General features: G+C 56.2%; 1 protein-coding gene and 1 long non-coding RNA gene across 3 annotated transcripts in view; one reads left to right on the top strand and one right to left on the bottom strand.

Annotated features, from left to right (window-relative positions):
* Positions 1 to 16,811, bottom strand: part of PCDH19 (protocadherin 19) — a 60,352-nt gene extending 43,541 nt beyond the window's left edge. Inside the window, exons 1-2 of one of the 2 annotated variants that reach the window (XM_030272399.4) lie at positions 14,335 to 16,811; positions 10,885 to 11,212 (exon numbers count right to left, since the gene is read on the bottom strand). In XM_030272399.4, coding sequence (XP_030128259.4) covers positions 10,885 to 11,212; positions 14,335 to 16,475 — 2,469 coding nt within the window. In that variant the 5' untranslated portion in view covers positions 16,476 to 16,811. The remainder of the gene's footprint in view (positions 1 to 10,884; positions 11,213 to 14,334) is intronic. The other variant, XM_030272401.4, reaches the window with a different exon arrangement.
* A 1,614-nt stretch (positions 16,812 to 18,425) lies between these two features.
* On the top strand, positions 18,426 to 20,770 carry LOC140684131 (uncharacterized). The gene is made up of 2 exons (XR_012055878.1): positions 18,426 to 18,995; positions 20,425 to 20,770. It is a non-coding gene; the product is annotated as an uncharacterized lncRNA (long non-coding RNA).
* Positions 20,771 to 21,050: the final 280 nt, after the last annotated feature.

Raw genomic sequence — 21,050 nt, 5'->3', positions numbered from 1 at the left:
GGACCACACTGCACCCACGCTGAAAAACCCTGCAAAACTCCAGGGCAGAGGGCAGTGGAGCAGGGACATAGCCAGGACATCCACTTCTAGTACAGAGGACAGCTACCAGCTCTGTGGAAGTCTATGAAATCACGACATTTAGAATAAATTCTGATTAAATCCCACATATGGTCCTTATTGTCCGTCCCTCGTTACCTATCACGGAGGCATCTGCAGGTAAACAGGCTGGGGGCCCCTCCTCCCTCACCCCCACCTGAACTTGCAATTATTCTTATTGATTGACTTTAGGGAGCGGCAGGCGCCCGCCCGAGCTGCCGAGCAGACAGGAGCGAGGGCTGCAGTCCCTCCCAGGGCGAGCAATGGCCCTGTCACACATGGCAGGTTATGGCTTCAGACTGGAGGCAGCAAGGCCAGATGAACGCTTAAAACGTCCTTACAGTGTGAAAAGCGAGGATGTAGAAATGACACCTCCTTTCTCAACAAATCTGTTCCCCGAGCATCTCCCAGCTCCGGGAAGAATTCATCTCATTAAGGCTGAAGAGCCAACAGAGCCCTTGGAGGGGTGACATGGGCTTGTGTCCTCTCTGCATGGCAAAATAAGCACTGATGAGGGAGTTTTAGATCTGGGGAAAGATGGATTTGAGGTCCCAGAAGGGTTTCAGCCGTGGATCCTGAGCCCAGGCTGCACATCCTCCCCGTTTGTAACCAAAAGTACATGCCAGGAGAAGAGGTGCTTTTTTTTATCAGAGCAAAAGGAGAAATTAGGGAAACCTGATGCCTGAGCAGAACACTCCCCAGTTTTCCCAAGTGAAGTTTGCAGCTCAGTTCAATATGTTAGTGCCTAATGAAGGTTTCCCCCATACTCTGCAGGGTACAATCATTCTCCTCCTAATGAGCATGTGTTAATGGCATATTAATGCTGACAACAACTAGGTGCAGGGAACATGAGATGAGCATATTCCAAAATTCATCTCTTTTTTCCCCCAAACAAAGGAACTGCGTGGAAAGGAAGGAAGGGAAGGAAGGGAAGGAAGGAAAGGAAAGGAAGGGAAGGGAAGGAAGAAAGGGAAGGAAGGAAAGGAAGGAAGGGAAGGAAGGAAAGGAAGGAAAGAAAGGGAAGGAAGGGAAGGAAGGAAGGAAAGGAAGGAAAGGAAGGAAAGAAAGGGAAGGAAGGGAAGGAGGAAAGAAAGGAAGGGAAGGAGGCAGATGAAGGAGGGAGGCAGAGGAAGCACTCACAAACGCCTGAGAAGTGTTTCAGAGGCAGACAGGTTCGGGAGCTGTATCTGAGGCACAGCCCCGAGGATTTGCTCACTGAACATCCCGGAGCTGGGTCCCTGCCAGAGCATCCAGCTGTGAATCTGAATATGAAAAGTCCAGCAGGGAGCAGGTGACAGAGGCGCGGGCTCCAGCCCCATCCTGGTGCTGGCGTCCCAGCCCATCTGGGTTTGTCTCAGCAAGTTTACATAAGCTCTCAGGCACGGAAAAGAACACACATAATGGGTGTTTTCCTGGTTTTTCATCTTCACTGGTGAAAACAGCTCTCAAAAGCCTGACAGCTCCCCAAACCCAGCAGCAGTCTGCCGCAACGTGTGCTCCCACCACCAGGCACGGCAGGGAAGAGGAAGCCTAATTCCCTAACTGTCCAACTTCCACGTGCTCCCACCATCACTTACATTTACATTTCCAGATCGATAATCGATGCTGGAATCAATAACAGGGAATTTAGCTACATTATAAAAACAGTAAAATCAGCCAATACTGAGAAATGACTATTGAGTCCTGTGTTTTCTGTACTCACTTAGTCTAATAACGGTGAATGGTATTTTCCAAGTACATTATTCAGCAATAAAACCACCGAATTATTTGATCTCTTTCTAACCTTTATGATTCTAAGCACTCTTTTTGACCCAGATTGAATGAGGCAACATCTGCAGAGCCTTTCACAAAATTGTCCTCGGTGTGCACTATTGTAGGTCTGCTGCCAAAGATAAATGTTATTATTTTAAAGCCATCATCCTTCTAATAGATGAGCAAACACACTGCATTAGCATAGCCTGCAGAGCTCCAGCACGGGTGAGAAAATGCCAGAGGGGTTTCGCTTAATGGAATTTTACATACCTGACTTAGGATGGGTTAATGCAATCCACCAACACGGGAATTTGAAAAGCTGCCCTGTGGCATACACCTGCCATTACAAACGATGGAATAATCCAGCAAGCTGCAGATCCCCGTGAGAAACACGAGGGATTCACACCCAGGCCTCAACAGGGCACTGAGATGAGGACCTCATCCACAGCTGGCTCTCCACCACACTGACCTCAGGGTGCACCACCGACCTGCCTGTCCTGGGTGTGGGTGGAGCAGTGCTGGCGTTACCTGGGGCTGCTCAGTTCCCATCAGGGGGTGTAGGAAGTGCAATACCTGCCACACACCTGCCTGCTGCAGCACCAGCTGCGCCCCAGCCCTCGCCAGGCTAGGAGAATTCACTGTAATTCCATGTTGAACACGGAGACACTGCAAGGCTCAGCACAAATCACTTATCCAGCTGACAGAAGCCATTACTTCACTCCAAATTTAGACAAGGAGCTAGAGGGAGACGCTGAAGCAGAGATGTTGTGCTTCTTCCCCAGCAAAGCCTCCAACAGGTGCCACAGACGGGCTCTGCCCCAGCAGGAACAGAGAAATGGGAGCTGCCAACAGCCCCAGGGTCCCTTTGCTGAGCCCTGGGTGATGCTCTCCTGGGGCCAGAGGGGACTGAACTCTGGGGTGCCCAGGGGACAGGTCCCAGCACAGCCCTGCCAGGGCAGCGCTGCCTGCAGAGCACCCCACCCATCACCGATTCAGAGCACGCTCTAATTTGAATTATAATTACACTTATAAGTACACAGATTACAACTATTTATACTACAAATAAGACCATCCTGTATTTTAATTAACAGAAAATGACTGGAATTCAACTATAGCCTCTACTGGGAACAATATCTAACAATTTATTGAAGCAAGGCCATGCCAGCCCCTCAAGCAGCTTGGCAGGAGAGGGGGAGTGGGCAGGGCTGGGGGTCCCACCCATCTGAGCCCTCACACAAGAGCAGGAGCTGCTGCCAGAGCGGGCAAGAGGCCAGGAGAGAGGGATGCCAGGAGAGAGGGAGGGCAGGAGAGATGGAGGGCAGAGGGTTCCCAGGAGAGAGGGAGATGGTTCCCAGGAGGGATGCAGGGCTCATCCCTGGGCAGCCTGCAGCAAAGCCTGGGAATGAAGCAGGCAGGGCACAATGGCTCTGCCCTTGCTGGCTGATGGGAATTTAGGAAAGATCTCAGCAGGGCACAGTCAGTGAGGGCAGCAGCCCAAGGACCTGGAAGGGCACCTGGCTGAGGAGCTTCTCTGGCTCAAAGCCCTCAGGAGGGACTTGAGGAAATGGCAGCTGGAAAATACAGCTCTTCCACCCAGCCAAGCAGATGCACACAAGGTTATTCAAAGGCTACTGCACTTGGCCTTAGTGATGCCTCTGCTGTATGTAAAGGAAACGAGAGGGAGAAACCACAGAGTTCAAATCACTCAATACAACACAGATTCACTGGGGTGCTGCTGTAAGAAAGCCCATCAAGTATCATGCAAGACGATCCTTTTGATGAAATTTTAAAAAAACCTTACTAGAGATCTTTCCCAATTTAAGAGAAAATTCTTATCTGCCATGTAAATATAGTTGCAGAAGCTTTTTTTATAGACTTCACAAGTTATACATTAGAAATATGCATCAGAAATTCAAATTTCCCAAGAGGAAATATTTAAGGAACCTACCAACCCAAACCATTCTATGATTCTATGAAAACAAGAGAAGCCTCTCCACTTCCAGTGAAAGTGAACCATAAAACCCAAAGCAGTAGCATAAAAACAAATGAGATGTATCTGATTATATGACATATAATATACTCACATAATTAGGTGCAATATGTAATAATTCTATATGCACTTTTTGTATGCATAAGGATAGAAGTGTAACATGGCAGTGTTAGGTTACTGTTTCAACCTGATGATTTTAAATCTCCAACATGAACGATCCTGTGGTTCTATGTAGGATATCACAAATACAAGATACAACATACAGTATGTAATCTATAACAATATGATCATATCCATGGGAGCACTCAGCTCTGGCTGTTAAATACAAGCAGCTACTGCCACACCAGCCCTAATCTTCCATGGACCCTTGGAGCAAACCCCTTTGGTCCCTCCCAACCAGGACCCTACCACAGGCTAGAAAACCCTTGGAAAGCCCCAAGAGCTGCCAGGATGGGGTGAAATCAGCAATACAAAACGTGTTCTTTACTGGGGAATTTGGCAATGCTCAGCTCTTAGTTGAACTCAATCTTAACTGCCTTTTCCAACCGAAATGATTTGATGATCTTAGGAAAAGCCAAGGAGTGTTGGACCAAGGGCTCACCTAAAACCCAGGGAGCGTGGCATGGTTAAACATGAATGGGAGCTGCTGTATTTATCCCTGTTGCAAGGTATTCAAGAGAATTTGTCCATACAACAGCTTGAAGCGATTACATTAAGAGATGTATAATTTGGTTAGGCTGACCTCAGAATGGAATAAAGAGCTGCTGATTTCCATAATGTCAGCCTCTGACGCTCAGAGAGGTCAGGGAACCTACGGCGATACACAAAACACTCCGGAGCAGTTCTGGGAGAGATCTGGGGACAGCAGCCAGGGAGGTTTGGGGGTCCCACCCCACCAGCCCTGTCCCTGGCAATGCAGAGCGGTGCTGGGGCCCAGGAGCCATCCCCAGGGAGGGGATCAGCCCAGAGCTGGGAGCATCACTCCTGTGGGGGCTCCTGCAGGGCAGAGGCTGGGCTGGATCCCGGGCTGGGCTGGATCCCGGGCTGGGCTGGATCCCAGGCTGGGCTGGATCCCGGGCTGGGCTGGATCCCAGGCTGGGCTGGATCCCGGGCAGGGCTGGATCCCGGGCTGGGCTGGATCCCAGGCTGGGCTGGATCCCAGGCTGGGCTGGATCCCGGGCTGGGCTGGATCCCGGGCTGGGCTGGATCCCAGGCTGGGCTGGATCCCAGGCTGGGCTGGATCCCGGGCTGGGCTGGATCCCGGGCAGGGCTGGATCCCGGGCAGGGCTGGATCCCGGGCAGGGCTGGATCCCGGGCTGGGCACCAGGGATGCTCACGGTGCATCGCGGCGCAGGCACAAAAAAGTGCTGAGTTACAGTGACCTCCCAAGGAGAAAACCAGACTGGCAGCGCTGCCTGCGAAGTCAGCCTTCCTTCCCACGAGGGGAACATCATCTCTGATCGCGCTTTAATTCTTACCGCTCCTGCAAATCAGCCTCATTTCATCAGCCCGGCCTGTCTCAACACCACGAACTTTCTCCGGGTTGGAAATCATCTCCTTTTCCCCCTTTTTCCCTGCTCTAGACACAGCATTACACAGAAGCAAGCCAAATCCTTCCAATTATATATCATGACGTTTCCCCAGCGCTGCACTAAAGCGAAGCCCTTCACTTCTAAATGGCATGGTTTATAACAAATTGTCTGTTATACCAGACAGAAACTGATTTCCTCAAACCCAGCATATTAAAGTGAGTACATTCATTCTGCTTGTAACACACAAAATGTGATTATAACAGACACTTTGGGGGCTTTTTAAGGCTAGCAGAGAAGAGGAGGATAAGCTGGAGGGGAAGAAAGAATTGACAAGTAGAGAAATGACAGAGAAAGAGAAACAGCTACACTGATTTCATTTCTTACAAAACAAAAATCTTTGTGTGTTGTAGAAATGTGCTTTAGTTAACACCGCCAGATAGCCAGAGCAAAAGCTGCCGGTGCTGCCTGAAATGAAAATTGCTCTATTGTGCTTAGAAAACCATTTCCCACAGCGAGGAGAACGCTTTCCAGGTAGTACAAAGCAGATCTGAAACCAACGGGGCCTTATCCTGCAACTGCTGCTCCCTCAAATAATCCCTGCAGCCACGAGGAGCCCCAGCTAAATCAGTGTGAGTGAGGATTATGTGGGAGTGTATCAAGGTTGGGGGATTAGACCAGGATTATCACTAAAACCAGTAATTCCCCATCTTACTGATGGTGGCCATCAGCTCAGGAGGCTCTGGGAGCTGCTGGGTGTGTGGGTCCTGTTGGACCAGAGGCTGCTCCTCCTTGTTCTCCTCCTCCAGTGGGCCCAACCAGAGCAGGGCCACGCCTGATCCACACCCTGCTCCCACTTCCAGCCCTGCCTCCAGGGAGCCATCCCGGACCCCAGAGCGCCAGCCGGGAATTTGGGAACCCAGCACGTCCCTCTGCCTGCCCCGGCTGGCTCCACACCCTGGCACGGGGCACAAACTCAAAAACACCCCTGGCTTTGATTGTAGCCTGTGGGAACAGCTGCCAACTCTCTGTGAGGAATTACAAACCACAAGGGATTGAGTAGTGTGGGAGTTGAGTTAACACAGGGTGAAAAAGTGGAATTTTGGGGTTTTTAGAATGGGGTTCAAGGGGTACAAGATGGAGGAATTTGGGCATGTCCTGACCTTCTTCTCCTTCCTCCTTGCCCTCCATGCCTTGGTGTGATGGTGACACTTTTCTATTGGGTTAAGGTACAGACACACTGTCCAACATAAATGACAGATATTGGTACGTTATTGTAAACATGGCACAGGTAGTTTTTGGTACAATTTGGTAACACCAGCCCAAGGAGGTGAGACTCTGCTGCAGGCTGACCTGCTGGACAGACCCAGCTCCTTGAGGAAGTATCTTATAGGTAAGAGAAAATAAACAACCTTGAGAAGCTGATCCTGCCCATTCCCACTCCTTCTTTGGCCGTGGGGCTGGGAGAAAAAGACTTTTTACAATCTCGGGGTCACCTCGACCTGCAGACCCCCGAGAAAGAACTTCCCTGCCAGTTCCACCCTGGAACAGCAGCCTCACAAAGGGGCTCTCTGCTCCCATGTCACACCTCCTGGTCTCTGCCATGCCAGGTCCTGCCGGAGCCCTGGGGACAGAGCGAGCTGCTGTCCCCGGTGTTCCCCATCCTGGAGCAGCAAAGGAACACCGTCCCCCAAAGCAGTGCAAATCTGGGGTGTAGAACTGCCTCTGGAACACAGACACAGCCATCACACACGTGCTGATTGCTTTTTAAACCAACAAGTCAAAATACAGGCATGTAAGTGCTACCCAAGGGTGGCTGCTCTACAGGCAAGTCATGTCCCCTGGATCCTAAAAGGCTCGGCATTCAGACCAATTTCCACACCACCCCAATGCCACACGCATTTTTATCAAGGAAGCTGCCTAATGGCTCCTATTAATTTTGATTTTTAATCTCCTGGTACAACTCCCGGCAATATACATGCAAAACCTGACAACAAGCCCTTTTGGTTTCAAAGCTGACTTCTCCTCCAGCTCAAGGAAGATAAAAAAGAGCTCTCAGCAGCAGCAAAGCCTCAGAGCAGCAATGCCCTTGCATCTCCAACGTGTCCCACTCTCCCTGCTGCAAAAACAAGTCCAAACACTTGGACGTGGACACAGGGCCAAGGCTCCTGCTGTCAGCCATGATCACCAGAGCTGCTCACAAACACTTCTTGCCATCATGCCTACAGCCACAAGGATGCTGAGAGGCTGTGGGCAGGCATCCCCACGTGGGACCCCGATTCCCAGCAGGGCAGAGCACCCCGGGACATCCCCCTCCACCTCCCCATGCTCTCCTGGCAGCCCTACCCTGGCACAAGCAGAGCCAACAGCCAAGCCCAGCCCCACCCAAAGGGAAAAGCTTCATAAGGCTGGTCTCAAACTTCTTTTGCATCCTCAGAGCGGGGTTGCAGCCCCTCAGACACAAGTCTTTAATCCTTTCTGGATCACCAGGGAAAGATGAGAAGCACCAACAAACCCAATTATTCCCAGCCCTGAGACCTGCCACTGCACAAGAAGAAACATTTCCTGAAGCTCCACAAACAAGCCACCCTTGGGGACTTTTATTTCAAGGCTCCTGACTGTTAAAATAAATGAGGCTCACGTTAAAGAGCAGCTACATGGCAAACCCAGCGCTGCTGGGGCAGCACGTGCTGCAGAGGCAATAGCTTACCCTCAGCCACCACCACCATATGCCAAGTGACACTGCCAGAGACACGTTTACCTCGTATTTTATCTGTTCTCAAGCCATGCTTTGCCTTCCCATCAGGAAAAGTCACTCCTAGGTGGAGCAGCAATGATATCTCCCCGATGCTGACACTTCATAAAGCCTCCCCGGGGAAACGACGGCGGCTTCATCACTGGAAGCGATCCAAAGCAGCCCAGACAAAGTGCCACTGGAAGCGCTGCAGGGAGTGCTTTGGCTCTGTAAACTGTGGGCAGGGACTGTGTTTATTGAATGCTCAGCACCCGGGGTGTGCCCACAGCACCCTGCGCAGCCACAGCGTCACGGCAGAGCGCGGCTCGGGCAGGGACACGCACAGGGCTCAGGGCTGCCACGCTGCTCCGGGGAAAACTGCTTCTGTGCCACCCCAGGGACACAACAGGGCTGCCTGCACCAATGAACCACCTCAGTGTCGGCGTCACCGGGATTTTTAGAAGCCAACAGAACCCACACCAGCAGCAAGATAGCTTCGCCTGCAACAGCTGGAAGCGTAACGCTGGGTTCTGCCAAAAACATCGACATTCCCGCCCTAAAGCAGCCTTCCAAACAGCTTCCCGCTGGGATTTCTCCACCCCACACCCTGATCCTGCCCTTTTGTCCAGAAGCACCTCCAGAGAGGGCGCAGACCCTGCCAGGACAGGTTTGTCTCTCACGAGAGCCCCGGTGCCGTGGCAGGACTGGTGAGCTGGCTGCTGCCCTCGGCCAGCTCTGGGGCTCTGCTCCACTGACACTCTGCCCACTCACTGCAAGACACAAACTCCTTTCTCCAGGCAAGCTAGCAGCTCTTCACAGTGCATCTCACCTGCACAAGTGACAGGAAGTGGGGCAAGCTGGAGCCACAGGGACAAGCAAGCATCCCATGTCCCTCACAAGAGGGTGAACAAGGCAGGGAAATCTCTGTAGGGCACACTCCATGAGACCCCGGCCCAGGAGTTGTATCACAGAGAAGCACAGGCAGCACTGCCTTCTGCATGGAGCTGTCTGGTAACTTTATCAGCTGAGTTATGATGCTCCTGATGCTCCTTCCATCCTGCCTGGCACCTGAGACCTCCCCCTGCCAGCATGCACTTCTGGATAATGGCAGCGTGTGATGGATTTTGTCACTGGTGGCAGTGAATCCCAGGCTGACAGGCTGCTCCACTGCCCCAGTGCCCACAGCAAGGCACCAGCCAGAGCTGCACTCCACAATCCTCTCCAGAAGACACTGCTCCGGGAAGACAGGAACTCCTCAGAGACCACTGCCCACAGCATGCCGACAGCAGTGGTCACTGGTGTGGGCCAGCACCGGTGCACGACCTCTCAGAGCTGGTTCTGCCTCGGTGGAAGTCAAACACCAGAGCTCAGTGAGCGTTCTGCCAATACAACCACAGCAGGACCAGGCCCCCGGCACCAGCCCTCTCCAGCAGCCCTGCAGAGCCAGGCTCAGCTCTCTGCAGCTCCAGGATGAATCTGAAGCAGCTCCACTGCCTTCAGCAGCAGCATTTTGCATTTACACCAGCAAACTGAACACAAAACAGAGTGAGCCATAAATATTTCAGCTGCTTTTTCAGCTTTGTTACTCTGTTCAAAGCAGGAAACATGACAAACCTTTGATTGTTTTGCTTAAAACCAAACAATAATTCAAAGACAGACAAACAAACAAAGTTAAATGATGCCTGTGATGTACAGGAAAGCCAAAGAATTAGAAGAAATTGATGAGGATGGCATGGATCAGAGCAGCCCCTTTCCCTGCCTTCAGCAGGTACCACACATCCCTCCATGCCAGCCAGGGCCCTGCACAGTGCCAGGGGCACAGGTGGTGACAATGGGGCATCGTGCACGTCTGCACAGCCAGCTGCCTGCAGAGGAGCAGCCACCAGCACCGCTCCCAAAACCTTTCAGAACAACTTCTGTGAAGGCAAGTGTCTCCTCCCCTGAGCATCGCCACACTCAGAATCCTCCTGCCAAGAGCCACCTCCAGCCCCCCGGCCACGTGCAGCCAGCCTGGCCTGGCCATCCCCACCTGGGCACTTCTGAGGCTCTCTGCAGTGTCTGGGGACCAAACATCCACCCATGGCCACACATCAGGGCTGCTCAGAGCCCACAGGTCAGTGCTGGCTGCTGCCCATCCTGCATCACTGCCTCCCCCCGTGGTGCCCAGCACACAGAAACCACCGAGTGTGCTCTGCCCAGCACACAGAAACCACCACAGCCCTCTCTGCCCAGCACACAGAAACCACCGAGTGTGCTCTGCCCAGCACACAGAAACCACCAAGTGTGCTCTGCCCAGCACACAGAAACCACCGAGTGTGCTCTGCCCAAAAACCACCGAGTGTGCTCTGCCCAGCACACAGAACCAGCAGTGCCCTGTGCCCAGCACATGAACCAGCAGTGCCCTGTGCCCAGCACACAGAACCAGCAGTCCCCTGTGCCCAGCACACAGAACCAGCAGTCCCCCCTGTTCCCAGCACACAGAAGCAGCAGTTCCCCCGTGCCCAGCACACAGACACAGCAGTGCCCTGTGCCCAGCACACAGAACCAGCAGTTCCCTGTGCCCGGCACACAGAACCAGCAGCTCCCCCGTGCCCAGCACACAGAACCAGCAGTCCCCCCGTGCCCAGCACACAGAACCAGCAGTGCCCTGTTCCCAGCACACAGAAGCAGCAGTTCCCCCGTGCCCAGCACCCCGTCCTGGCAGCGCTGGCACCGCAGACCCGCCCGCAGCAGCTCAGCTAACCCACGGCTGCCAGCCTGGGCACGGCTGCCCACACGCTCACCTCCGGCAGCGGCATGCCGTTGATGATGAGGTCGGGCTGCTGGGGGCTCTGGCCCGTGAAGGTGTGGTGGTAGATGTGGTTGGAGCCCGCGTTCCTGCTGTTCTGGCTCTCCACGTTGAGGAAGGTGCTCTCGGAGCGGCGGCAGCCCAGCGGCAGCGTCTGCTGGTGGTAGTCGAAGTAGTTGAGGGAGGAGGTGAGAGAGGAGCAGCTCACAACGTTCATTTTATCCGTCTCCTCCACGTCCCGCGGTACCAGGCGGATGTCGTTCTTGCTGATCTTCTTCTTCTTGCTCGATTTCTTCTGATGCCCGTAGGAGTACTCCGCGATTCTGGGGGACAGAGGGAAAGTGAGAAGCTGAGAGCATCCCAAACCCTGCCCCGCTACATTCCCATGCAGAAACCCAGCGGGCCTGGCCCTGTCTCCATGTGGGCTTCTGAGTCATGCACGTTACGTCATGTTGGGTCTGCTGGCACACACCGTCTTTAGCTTATTTTCATATATATAACATTTTCAGGTCAAACATGTAAAAAAAATGGGAAGGAAGAATGCTTCTGTTTTGATCTAGTGTATGTAATTGCTGATATTTAGTTACTAGAAGTAAAGTCCAGCCTGCAGAAGAGAAAAATGGAGATGTTAAAATCCATGAACTGAAAAGGGTACCTGCATTCATTTCCGTGCATAATAAGGATTTTAAAAGTGATTTAATTTGGTCCCCATAATGAAAACTCAAAACGAATAGCAGATTTTTTTTCCCCAGTTCATTTTCCATAGCAGTAAATAAAGCAGACCCAGAAGCAGTCCTAGCTGGCAAGCTCAATTCTCTCACACTCCAACGGCTGTTTGTTTATTAATGCTTTATCTAAATTGCTGGTGTTTTGACTGTCTCCTGATCATACCTGGTATTTTCTCCAACTGAATTCCATTCCTGCCTCACACTGACATGCACATCCCCTTCTGCTGGGAAATGCTTTCACCTTCTCAACCAGAGAACAACAACCGTGTGTTTTGTAAAGAAAAATGATCCTTTTTGACCTTTTTATTTTACTGCAAGCTTGTTTTTCTCTGCCTTTCCTTCCCACCTGCCAAAAGAATCAACTGACAAAGTGCCTTGTTTTCCTTCTGCAAAACACCAGAGGAAAAAAGTTACTGCAAAACACCACCCAAGCAAATAACGACAAATTATTTGCACCTTGCATTAGCTGGGTCTGCTCAGCTCAGAGCTAAGGTGGCTCATCTTCCCACAGTGAGCATCACAACAGTCCCTGCCATGAATTTGTACATGCACAGCACTGGGCAACTTGGTATTTACTAGGGAAGCACATCAAATGCTATGCACAGTCAGAAATGCACATTTGAAAGTCAGGATTGTGCTCCTCTTCTTGTTATGATAACAGCATTAAAAAAAAAAAAATCCAATAGCTGCAACAGAAACGACGGGATGAATAGATAATACAGTTTATCTGGAAAGGCAAATCTTGGACAAATATTCTTGTTCCAGAAAGCTAATTGCCTGAGCATGAAAATGCCACCAAGTCGAACAGCTCTCATATGTGCCTCATAAATTAACACGTCACTTGAAGAGTCTCCAGCAGTTCTGGTGAAGAATCTCTGACACAAGGCACTGCAAAGCCTGGAGGCGTGGGGAGAGGTGCTCCAGGGTCCTGCGCTGCTGAGCCTGCCTGGTGCTTGCCCACCTCTGCAGCCGCCTCCTGCTCGGAACACACCGGCACCAGCCCCAGCACCCCCTGAGCGCGCAAATAAATCACAGGCAGGCAGGGGCTTCTGTTGTGCCAACAATCTATATGCTGCTGACTCGTCTAACAATGCTTGATGAAGCTTTAATTGTTTTGTTTACCTAAATGTTTAAGTTTGGCAATGCGAGAGCCCAATTATTTCCCGCAGGCGTTCATTTTTCTGTCCTTTCTCTATTGACCAATTATTTAATTAAACCGCACTTCATTAATCCCTGAGCCGTCACAGTAAACCCAGGGTTTATACGTATGTGGGTAGCTGTTAGGGGCACCACCACAACATGATTTTTATCCATTCAGGTCCTATCCCCTTTTAATGGGCAGAACTGGCAAGAAATCTGCTCTGTGAGCTTTCCCTTGGAGCTAGACATCCCATAATACAGCACAGACCGACCTTTATTTGCAGATGATTTTTCCCCCATCGAGCAAAAAGGCTTATATACGCACTTTACGCTGTGAAAACGGGGTACAATGCCCCGACTCTCCGGCATTATTTCTGCGTAAATAAAACTTTAAAGACCGCACATCCCCCCGCGCCGCCGAATTGCCGGGGGCGAGCGTGCGTTTCCAAGGTAGAGCAAAATTAATTTCCATCCCTCCTCTCTGAAACGACTCGGTGCCGAAGGAATGGAGAAGTCATGGCTATTTCACTAGTAACAGGATTAAACCATTTATGAGACATTGCAGCTGCTCTTTTATGGCATCTGATTGATATTCATGTGTGGTTAGCATTTGTCTCCTAACTTGTGTAACACAGAGAATAGTAAAAGAGAGACAATAATCGCCAGGCTGTTACATATTCAGGGGACTGGATTTCCCCCATCAGCCTTTCAGCGGCTCCAGGCTGCCCTCCCCTCCGGCATTCGGGGCACTCACCCAGCCAGGGCAAAACGGGAGAGCGCAGAAAACCCCCCCGGCCCCATCCCCGCCCGCTCCGCCGCCGGCCCGGGGCTCTCCGCCGCCGGCCCGGGGCTCTCCGGAGCCCGCCCGGGGCTCTCCGCCGCCCGCCGCGCTCGGCCCCGCGGTGGCCGTGGCGAGGAGCCGCAGCGGGCACACAAAAGCTCCTTTGAGCGGCCAGCCAGGCGAGGCTCGGCGATGCCACCGGGACTCGGTTCGGCGGCGCCACCGCGGCTCGGTTCGGCGGTGCCACCGAGGCTCGGTTCAGCGGTGCCACCGCGGCTCGGTTCGGCGGTGCCACCGAGGCTCGGTTCAGCGGTGCCACCGAGGCTCGGCTCGGCGGTGCCAACGCGGCTCGGCTCGGCGGTGCCACCGGGACTCGGCTCGGTTCGGCGGTGCCACCGCACCGGCTGCCGCGGGGATGCTGCGGTGCCCGCGGGGCTCTCCCCGCTCGCCATCCCGCGGAGCTGCGCTGGGCACGGGGGGCTGCCCTGGGCAACCAGCCGTGCCCCCTGAAAGCCGTCCTCCCTCCCCGCTCGGTGTGACGGAGCGCGGAGATTCGGGGATGCTGCAACAGATTGCCAAGCCGCACAATTAAGTCGATTCGTTACTCCGCTCTCCTCGCAGGGAACGATTTCTTAAAGCTTTGCAAGAAATTTTCTTCCAGGGAACCTCAGGTTTGTTCCTGAGGCAAATCCACCCCTCCTCACCACCCCAAGTATCCGGCAGCAAATGCAAAAGTAACCGCGATGGCAAAAATCAAAGCAGACCCGCAGGTGCACGTAAACAAAGGTATCTTTACCTGCAGTTGTAGGTCCTGATTTCCTTGTTATCCCTTTTGCACTTGACTGCCACAAAGATCATGGTGACAAAAAGAATGGCTGCAATAGACCCCAGGGCAATAATGAAAATCAAGGAGAGGTTAACAGATCCTATGGACTCCTGGGCATCCAGGGCTGGAGACAGGTATATCAAAATCAAGGCAGAAGCCGAGAGAGATGTTTTCCCATGGTCATGAGCCACCACGATGAGCTCATAGGCTGTTTTGGCATTCTCCCCAAAGGCTCTGGTGGTCCTTATCTCTCCATTGACCTGGTCGATCTCAAAAAATCCTCTGTCTCCTTCCACCATTTCGTAGGAAAGTCTGCCATTTTCACCCTCATCATAGTCATCTGCCTTGACCACCGTCACCAAGTAGCCAACCCCCGCGTTCCTGGGGATGTACACCTCCGCCGTGCCATTGACCAGCGGCGGGGCCGTGATCACGGGCGTGTTGTCATTGACGTCCAGGACGATCACCCTGACGGTGGCATTGCTCTGCAGAGAGGGATTACCCCCATCTTTTGCCAAGACCTTGAACTCAAAGGCCTTGGTCTGTTCATGATTGAAGGACCTCAAAGCATAGATATCTCCAGAGTTGGGGTTGATGGAGACATAGGTGAAAACAGGCATGTCCCTGACTTGGGAGGGCACGATCTGGTAGGACACGCTGCCATTGAGGCCCAGGTCAGGGTCCCTGGCCGACACCGAGAGGAGGTAGGCCCCCGGGGTGTTGTTCTCCTGCACGATGACTTGGTAATAGGGCTTGGAGAAGTGGGGATGGTTGTCGTTCTCATCGGTGATCTTGACGGTGAAGGATTTGGTGGCCTGCAGGGAAGGGATGCCGTTATCCCTGGCCTGGATGGTGAGGTTGTACTGGTCCCTCTGCTCCCGGTCCAGCCGCCCATCCACCAGGATGGTGGAGAAGCTCTCGTACTCCTGCAGTCGAAAAGGCACGTTGCCCAGGAGCTTGCACTGCACGCGCCCGTTGGCCCCGGAGTCGCGGTCCGAGACGCGCACCAGGGCGATGACGTACCCCGGCGGGGCGTTCTCGCTCACCTCCACCAGCTCGCTGTTGACAGAGAGCAGGTTGATGAGGGGCGGGTTGTCGTTGGCATCCTGCACGCTGATGGTCACTTTGCAATGGGCAGGGATGGAGTTAGGCCCCAAGTCCTTGGCCTGCACGTCCAGCTCGTAGACGTGACCCTCCTCATAGTCGATGGCACCGCTCACCGTGATGAGGCCACTCTGGGGGTCGATTTGGAAGAGCTCCCGGGCCCTCTCAGAGACGTAGCTGTGGAAAGAGTAGAGGACCTGGCCGTTGGTGCCCTCGTCGGGGTCGGAGGCATTGAGGCGGATGACCGGCGTCCCCAGTGGGGCATTTTCAGGCACGCTGACGGTGTAGGCTGGCTCCTCGAAGAGCGGGTTGTTGTCATTGGAGTCGATGACGCGGATGCTCAGCTCCACCGTGCCAAAGTTGGGCGGGTCACCGCCATCCAGCGCCGTGATCACGTAGCTGTAGTGGGACTGGGTTTCACGGTCCAGGCTCTTCTCCACCACCAGCTCAGCAAAACGGGACCCATCACCTCGTGTCTTGGTCTCCAGCCCAAAGAGGTCGTTGGGGGTGATCTCATAGCTCTGCACACCGAAGCTGCCCGAGTCCGGGTCGTAGGCACTCTCCAGGGGCACCCGGGTGCCGGGGCTGGCCGTCTCCGAGATCTCCAGCTCGATCTGGTCCGTGGGGAAGCTGGGTGCATTGTCGTTCAGGTCCTTGATCTCCAGCTTGATCACGCAGATCTCCATGGAGCTGGACATCACCTCAAGCGAGATGACACACTTGGGGCTCTGTCGGCATAGCAGGTCCCTGTCGATCTTCTGCTTGGTCACCAGCAGCCCGGACCCGGGGCTGATGTCCACCAAGTGCGGGGCCGAGTTGGAGACCACCCGGAAGGCGGCGGGCTGCCGGGGGTCCAGCACGAAACCGGCGTCCCGGGCGTCCTTGGCGACGTTGGCGATCACCGTGCCGGCCCGCTGCTCCTCCTCCACCGAGTACTTGAGGTTGACGAGGGCCCCGGCGCCGGCCCACAGCAAGGCGGCCGCCAGCAGCGCCGGCAGAGCGCCCATGGCCGCGCCGCGCCCCGACGGCCGCGGCCGTGCGCTCAGGGGCCCGCCGCGCTCATGCGGGCAGCGCCCGCCGGGCTGCCCCGGCGGCGGCCGCAGGCTGCGGGCACCGGAGCCGCGCTCCCCCGCGCACACGCCAACGCCGTCCGCTCAGGCGCTCCGTGCCGGCGGCGCCGCGGAAGGGCCGGGCATGGGGAGCGGGTGCGGGAGCCGAAGCGGGGCGCTGAGCCGAGCGGTAGCGGAGCGAGGAGCCGAGCGGAGCCGTGCCGAGCCGAGCCGAGCCGAGCCCGCTCCCGCCGGCGCTCGCTGCGGCGGCCGCACGCCACTGCCCGCAGTCCGGAGCGCCGGCGGGCGGCGCGGGGGCGGGCGGCGCGGGGGCGGGCGGCGCCCAGCCGCAGCCAATGGGCGCCCGGGGGCGGGACCGGCGCGCCGCGCCGCAGCCAATGGGATCGCGCCGCCAGCCGGGGGCGGGGCCGGGGCGGGGCCGGCGGCGCGGACGGGAGCGGAGCGGGCACGGAGCGGGCACGGTGCGGAGCGGAGCCGCTGCCCAAGCCGGGAGCCCGTTGTCCCTGCTGTCCCTGTTGTCCCTGTTGTCCCTGTTGTTGTCCCTGCTCCCCCGCCCCGCTGAGACCGTCCCGCTGCCCGGGAGCTGCGGATGCAGTGGTGGTTTGGCTCCGCGGCCGCGGTCACCGGCTATTACTTCTTTAGCGAGTGCGCGCTGGGCGGTGGCTGATCTCCGCGGGCAGCGCGGGGACCGCGGAGCGCCCAAGCCCGTTCAGTAGAGACTGAGCCCTCTGGGGCAGGCGGACCCCGCCCGCTGGGCAATGTTCCCGGGAGCCGGCGCGGGGCCCGGGACCGCCCAACGCCCCCGGGAGGCTCCAGCCCCGCAGCGCTCGCTGCACCGTGCTGATCCCTGGAGAACCCACCGCGGTACCGTGTCCTCCTGACAATGAAATAAAGCGTTCCCCGTGCGTGTGCCCGTGCCTTACCTCCCGTCTCCGCGCCTGCCGTCCGCAGGGTCCCGGGGGCTCTGGACAGGGCCGGGGGAAGGTGACACCGGGAGGACCCCCGGCGGGTCGCGGCTCGGAAGGCTCCGCGGGGCTCCAGAGGGGCCGGTGTCGGCAAAGCGCCCCGCAGCCCCCCGGTCGGCAGCGGTCAGGCGGCCTGGGGCGGGGTGGGGGCAGCCGGGGCTCCGGTGCATCTGCCGCGGCACGGGTCCCATTAGGTGGCTGGCATCGGGAACCGACGCCAGGGCGGTGCCGCGCCCCGCGGGCTCGGCCCGGCCCGGCCCTGCCCCGCCCCGCCCGGCTCGGCCCGGCCCGGCCCGGCCCGGCCGCGCCGTCGGGCCCCGCCGCGCCTTTCCAGGCACAAGGGCGCCATCTCGCGGCCGCGCGGGGGACGGCACCGGGAGAGCGGGACACCGGGACACCGGGATACCGAGACAACGGGACAGCGGGATACCGGGATACCGGGACAACGGGACAGCGGGACACCGGGACAGCGGGTCACCGGGACAACGGGACACCGGGACAGCGGGACAGCGGGACACCGGGACACCGGGATATCGGAATACCGGGACAGCGGGACACCGGGACAGCGGGATACCGGGACAGCGGGACACCGGGACACCGGGATACCGAGACAACGGGACAGCGGGATACCGGGATACCGGGACAACGGGACAGCGGGACACCGGGACAGCGGGTCACCGGGACAACGGGACACCGGGACAGCGGGACAGCGGGACACCGGGACACCGGGATATCGGAATACCGGGACAGCGGGACACCGGGACAGCGGGATACCGGGACAGCGGGACACCGGGACAGCGGGATGCCGGGATACCGAGACAGCGGGACAGCGGGACATCGGGACAGCGGGATACCGGGACACCGGGATACCGGGACAACGGGACAGCGGGATATTGGGACACCGGGACAGCGGGATACCGAGACACCGGGACAACGGGACACCGGGACACCAAGATACCGGGATACCGGGACACTAAGACACCGGGACACCAAGATACCGGGATACTGAGACACCGGGATGCCGAGATACCGGGACACAGAGACCTCAGGACACCGGGACCGCCGGCCTGGGCGGGGCTCGTCGGGCGGCACGGGCCCCTCCCGGCTGGGAAGGCCTGTAGAGGGTGACTGGGATACCGGCTGCCGCCAGGGACAGTATCCGTTCAGAGACCCGGTCCCCGTGATCCCATCCCGCCTGTCCGGGGACACCACCTCTCCGGCGGCGCCGGTCCCGGACAGCACCCGCCCTTCGACTCCATGCCCCGGGACAGCATCCCTCCGGGGACACCGCGCCAGGCGGGACTCGGTGCCCCGGGACAGCCGAGGGGAGCCCCTTCCTCCGGCAGGACCCCGCGGGGCCCCTCCAGAGCAGCGGGACAGAAGGCGGCAGAGGAAGAAGCCTTTGCCAGGCGCTCCTTCTCCTCTCCGGAAAGCAGCGGCGTCGGTCACCGGGACCCACGGGGGAGCGCAGTGGGACACGGAGGGCTGGCGGGTGGGGACGGCACGAGGGGGCAAAGCCCTGTCGAAGTCTTCCATGAAAAAATTAATTCTGATGACTTGAACTGTGCCGTGTGGATTGAAAACCTGGTCGAGGGATCATAAACAAAGGGTAATTAGAAGCAGGGGGAGGTGTTTATGGGGTACTGCAGGGATCTAGGTTAGGGCTGCTCTCATTTAATACCCTCATTAATGACCTGGAAAGAGGGAGTAAACTGCACATTAATGAATTTGGCAGATGATGCTATACTGGGAGGTGCTGTGAGCTCCAGCAAGCACAGAAAATTAACACAAAAAGGGCCTAGTGAGATTAGAAATATGGGCAGGAAGCAGCGAGAGGAGCTGTGCCGTGGACAGATGTGAGCGAGCGCGGCTGGGCAGCAAAGGCAAGAGGAGCGACAGCAGGACAGGCAGCGATGGCTGAGCCGAGCCGAGCCAAGCCAAGCCAAGCCAAGCCAAGCCAAGCCAAGCCAAGCCAAGCCGAGATCCAGAGTGACGCCCAGGGAAGGGGCTGGGGTCAGCAGGGGGACGCAGGAGGCTGCGGTGTGTAAGGGCAGCAGGGACGGAGCAGCCCCGCGGGTCCGGGCCCCGCACACCCGGGGGCAGCCGGAGGAGCTGCGGGGCTCAGGTGCGGCTGCGGCGGCTCCCCCGGCACGGACGGGCTGGCGGCAGTTCAGAGGGAAGCCACACAAATGATCAAAGGCACGGAGAGACTGATTTCTGAAAGCAGATTAAAAGGCTTAAATATATATATTGCTTGGTTAAGAGCTGTCCATGGGGAGACAAACTAAGAGCCTTACAGATCTGGTTGGAATAAATAGAGAGGGAGGGAAGGAATTATTTAATGGAGTACAAGGGGCATCACCAGAAGGGATGACAGGAAATGAAGAAATTGAGCATTTAGGTTGGATGTCACCGGGGAAAAAATCCCCTCTGCTGACAGCGAAAATTACGACGTGGTTCCCTGGAGGGAGAAAGTTCTGTGGCTCGAGGTATTTAAAACCAGACAGGATCAGTCTGAATATAAAGGCGCCTGGGATCAGCTAGTGGCAGGGGCTGGGCAAAGGAGCAAGAGCTGGGCAGGGATGCACCTCATTTCCCTGCTCTTTTTCCACTGAAATATTTCTTTATGGATCACACCTATAAAAGATGTGCATTTCTTTATTTATCACATATATGCATTCCTGCTGCTATAAAGGAATTCACAAACAATGAACGCTGTGCCAGTCACCTCCTGGCCAGGCAGGGCTGAAAAGGCCCTGAAATCAGAGAAGCTTCTCCTCTGTGTGGGTGTGAAGGGGGATTAGAAGTGGGTCAGTAACTGATATGAGGTTGCTGAGTGCAGAACCTGAACAGCGAGGCGTGCCCTGGAGCACCAGGTCTGGCTTCTGTAGAACATCTCCTCTCTCGGTGCTTTCCTGCAGGATGCTCTCCAGCTGACCAAGGAGGAGCCAGGCCACAGCTGGCCACAGCTGGCCAGCCCCCCAGCACCTGCAGCCTTGGCTGAGCTCCAGCTGCTCACCTCCAGCTCCTGCTCCGTTGGCAGAGCTGTGACGGGATCCCTGCGGAACAAAACAAGCATCGATTGCAGCCCCACCTCTTCCCCATCTCCCGCCTCACTGGAGGTCTGTGCGTGCTGTCAACAAAATGGATTAATAGTCCTATTATCAGTTCAGATGGATGGCCAGGGGAAGGAGAAAACATCGCGTCCCAGGGAACTCAAGTAGGCACATTAATAAAGATGCCACGCGTTGGCTCTGGAATCTAAAAGCTTCGCTTCACTCCTTGCAGCACAATTGGCTTATCCAAACCCAGCACTCCTGTTGCACTGCACCTGATGGTCCCTCAGCATCGCTGCTGCTGGCCTGGCTGGCAGCAAGGGGCTGCTGACACGGTGGTGCCCTGCTGCCTTTGGCCAAAGCCCTGCAGGAGCTGGCCCTGCCAGCCTGCTTTGTAGCACCTGCTGCTGCTGCTGCTGGGGAGCTGCATCACCCCTTGGAGCCCGGGGGCCACAGGAGGAGGCTGAGGAGCAGGATGGCACCAGGACCTG

The sequence above is a fragment of the Taeniopygia guttata genome, chromosome 4A, assembly GCF_048771995.1.
Source record: "Taeniopygia guttata chromosome 4A, bTaeGut7.mat, whole genome shotgun sequence".
Taxonomy (NCBI): Eukaryota; Metazoa; Chordata; class Aves; order Passeriformes; family Estrildidae; genus Taeniopygia; species Taeniopygia guttata.
The sequence above is the reverse complement of the archived record's forward strand: the minus strand, read 5'-3'. Positions and strand labels throughout refer to the sequence as shown.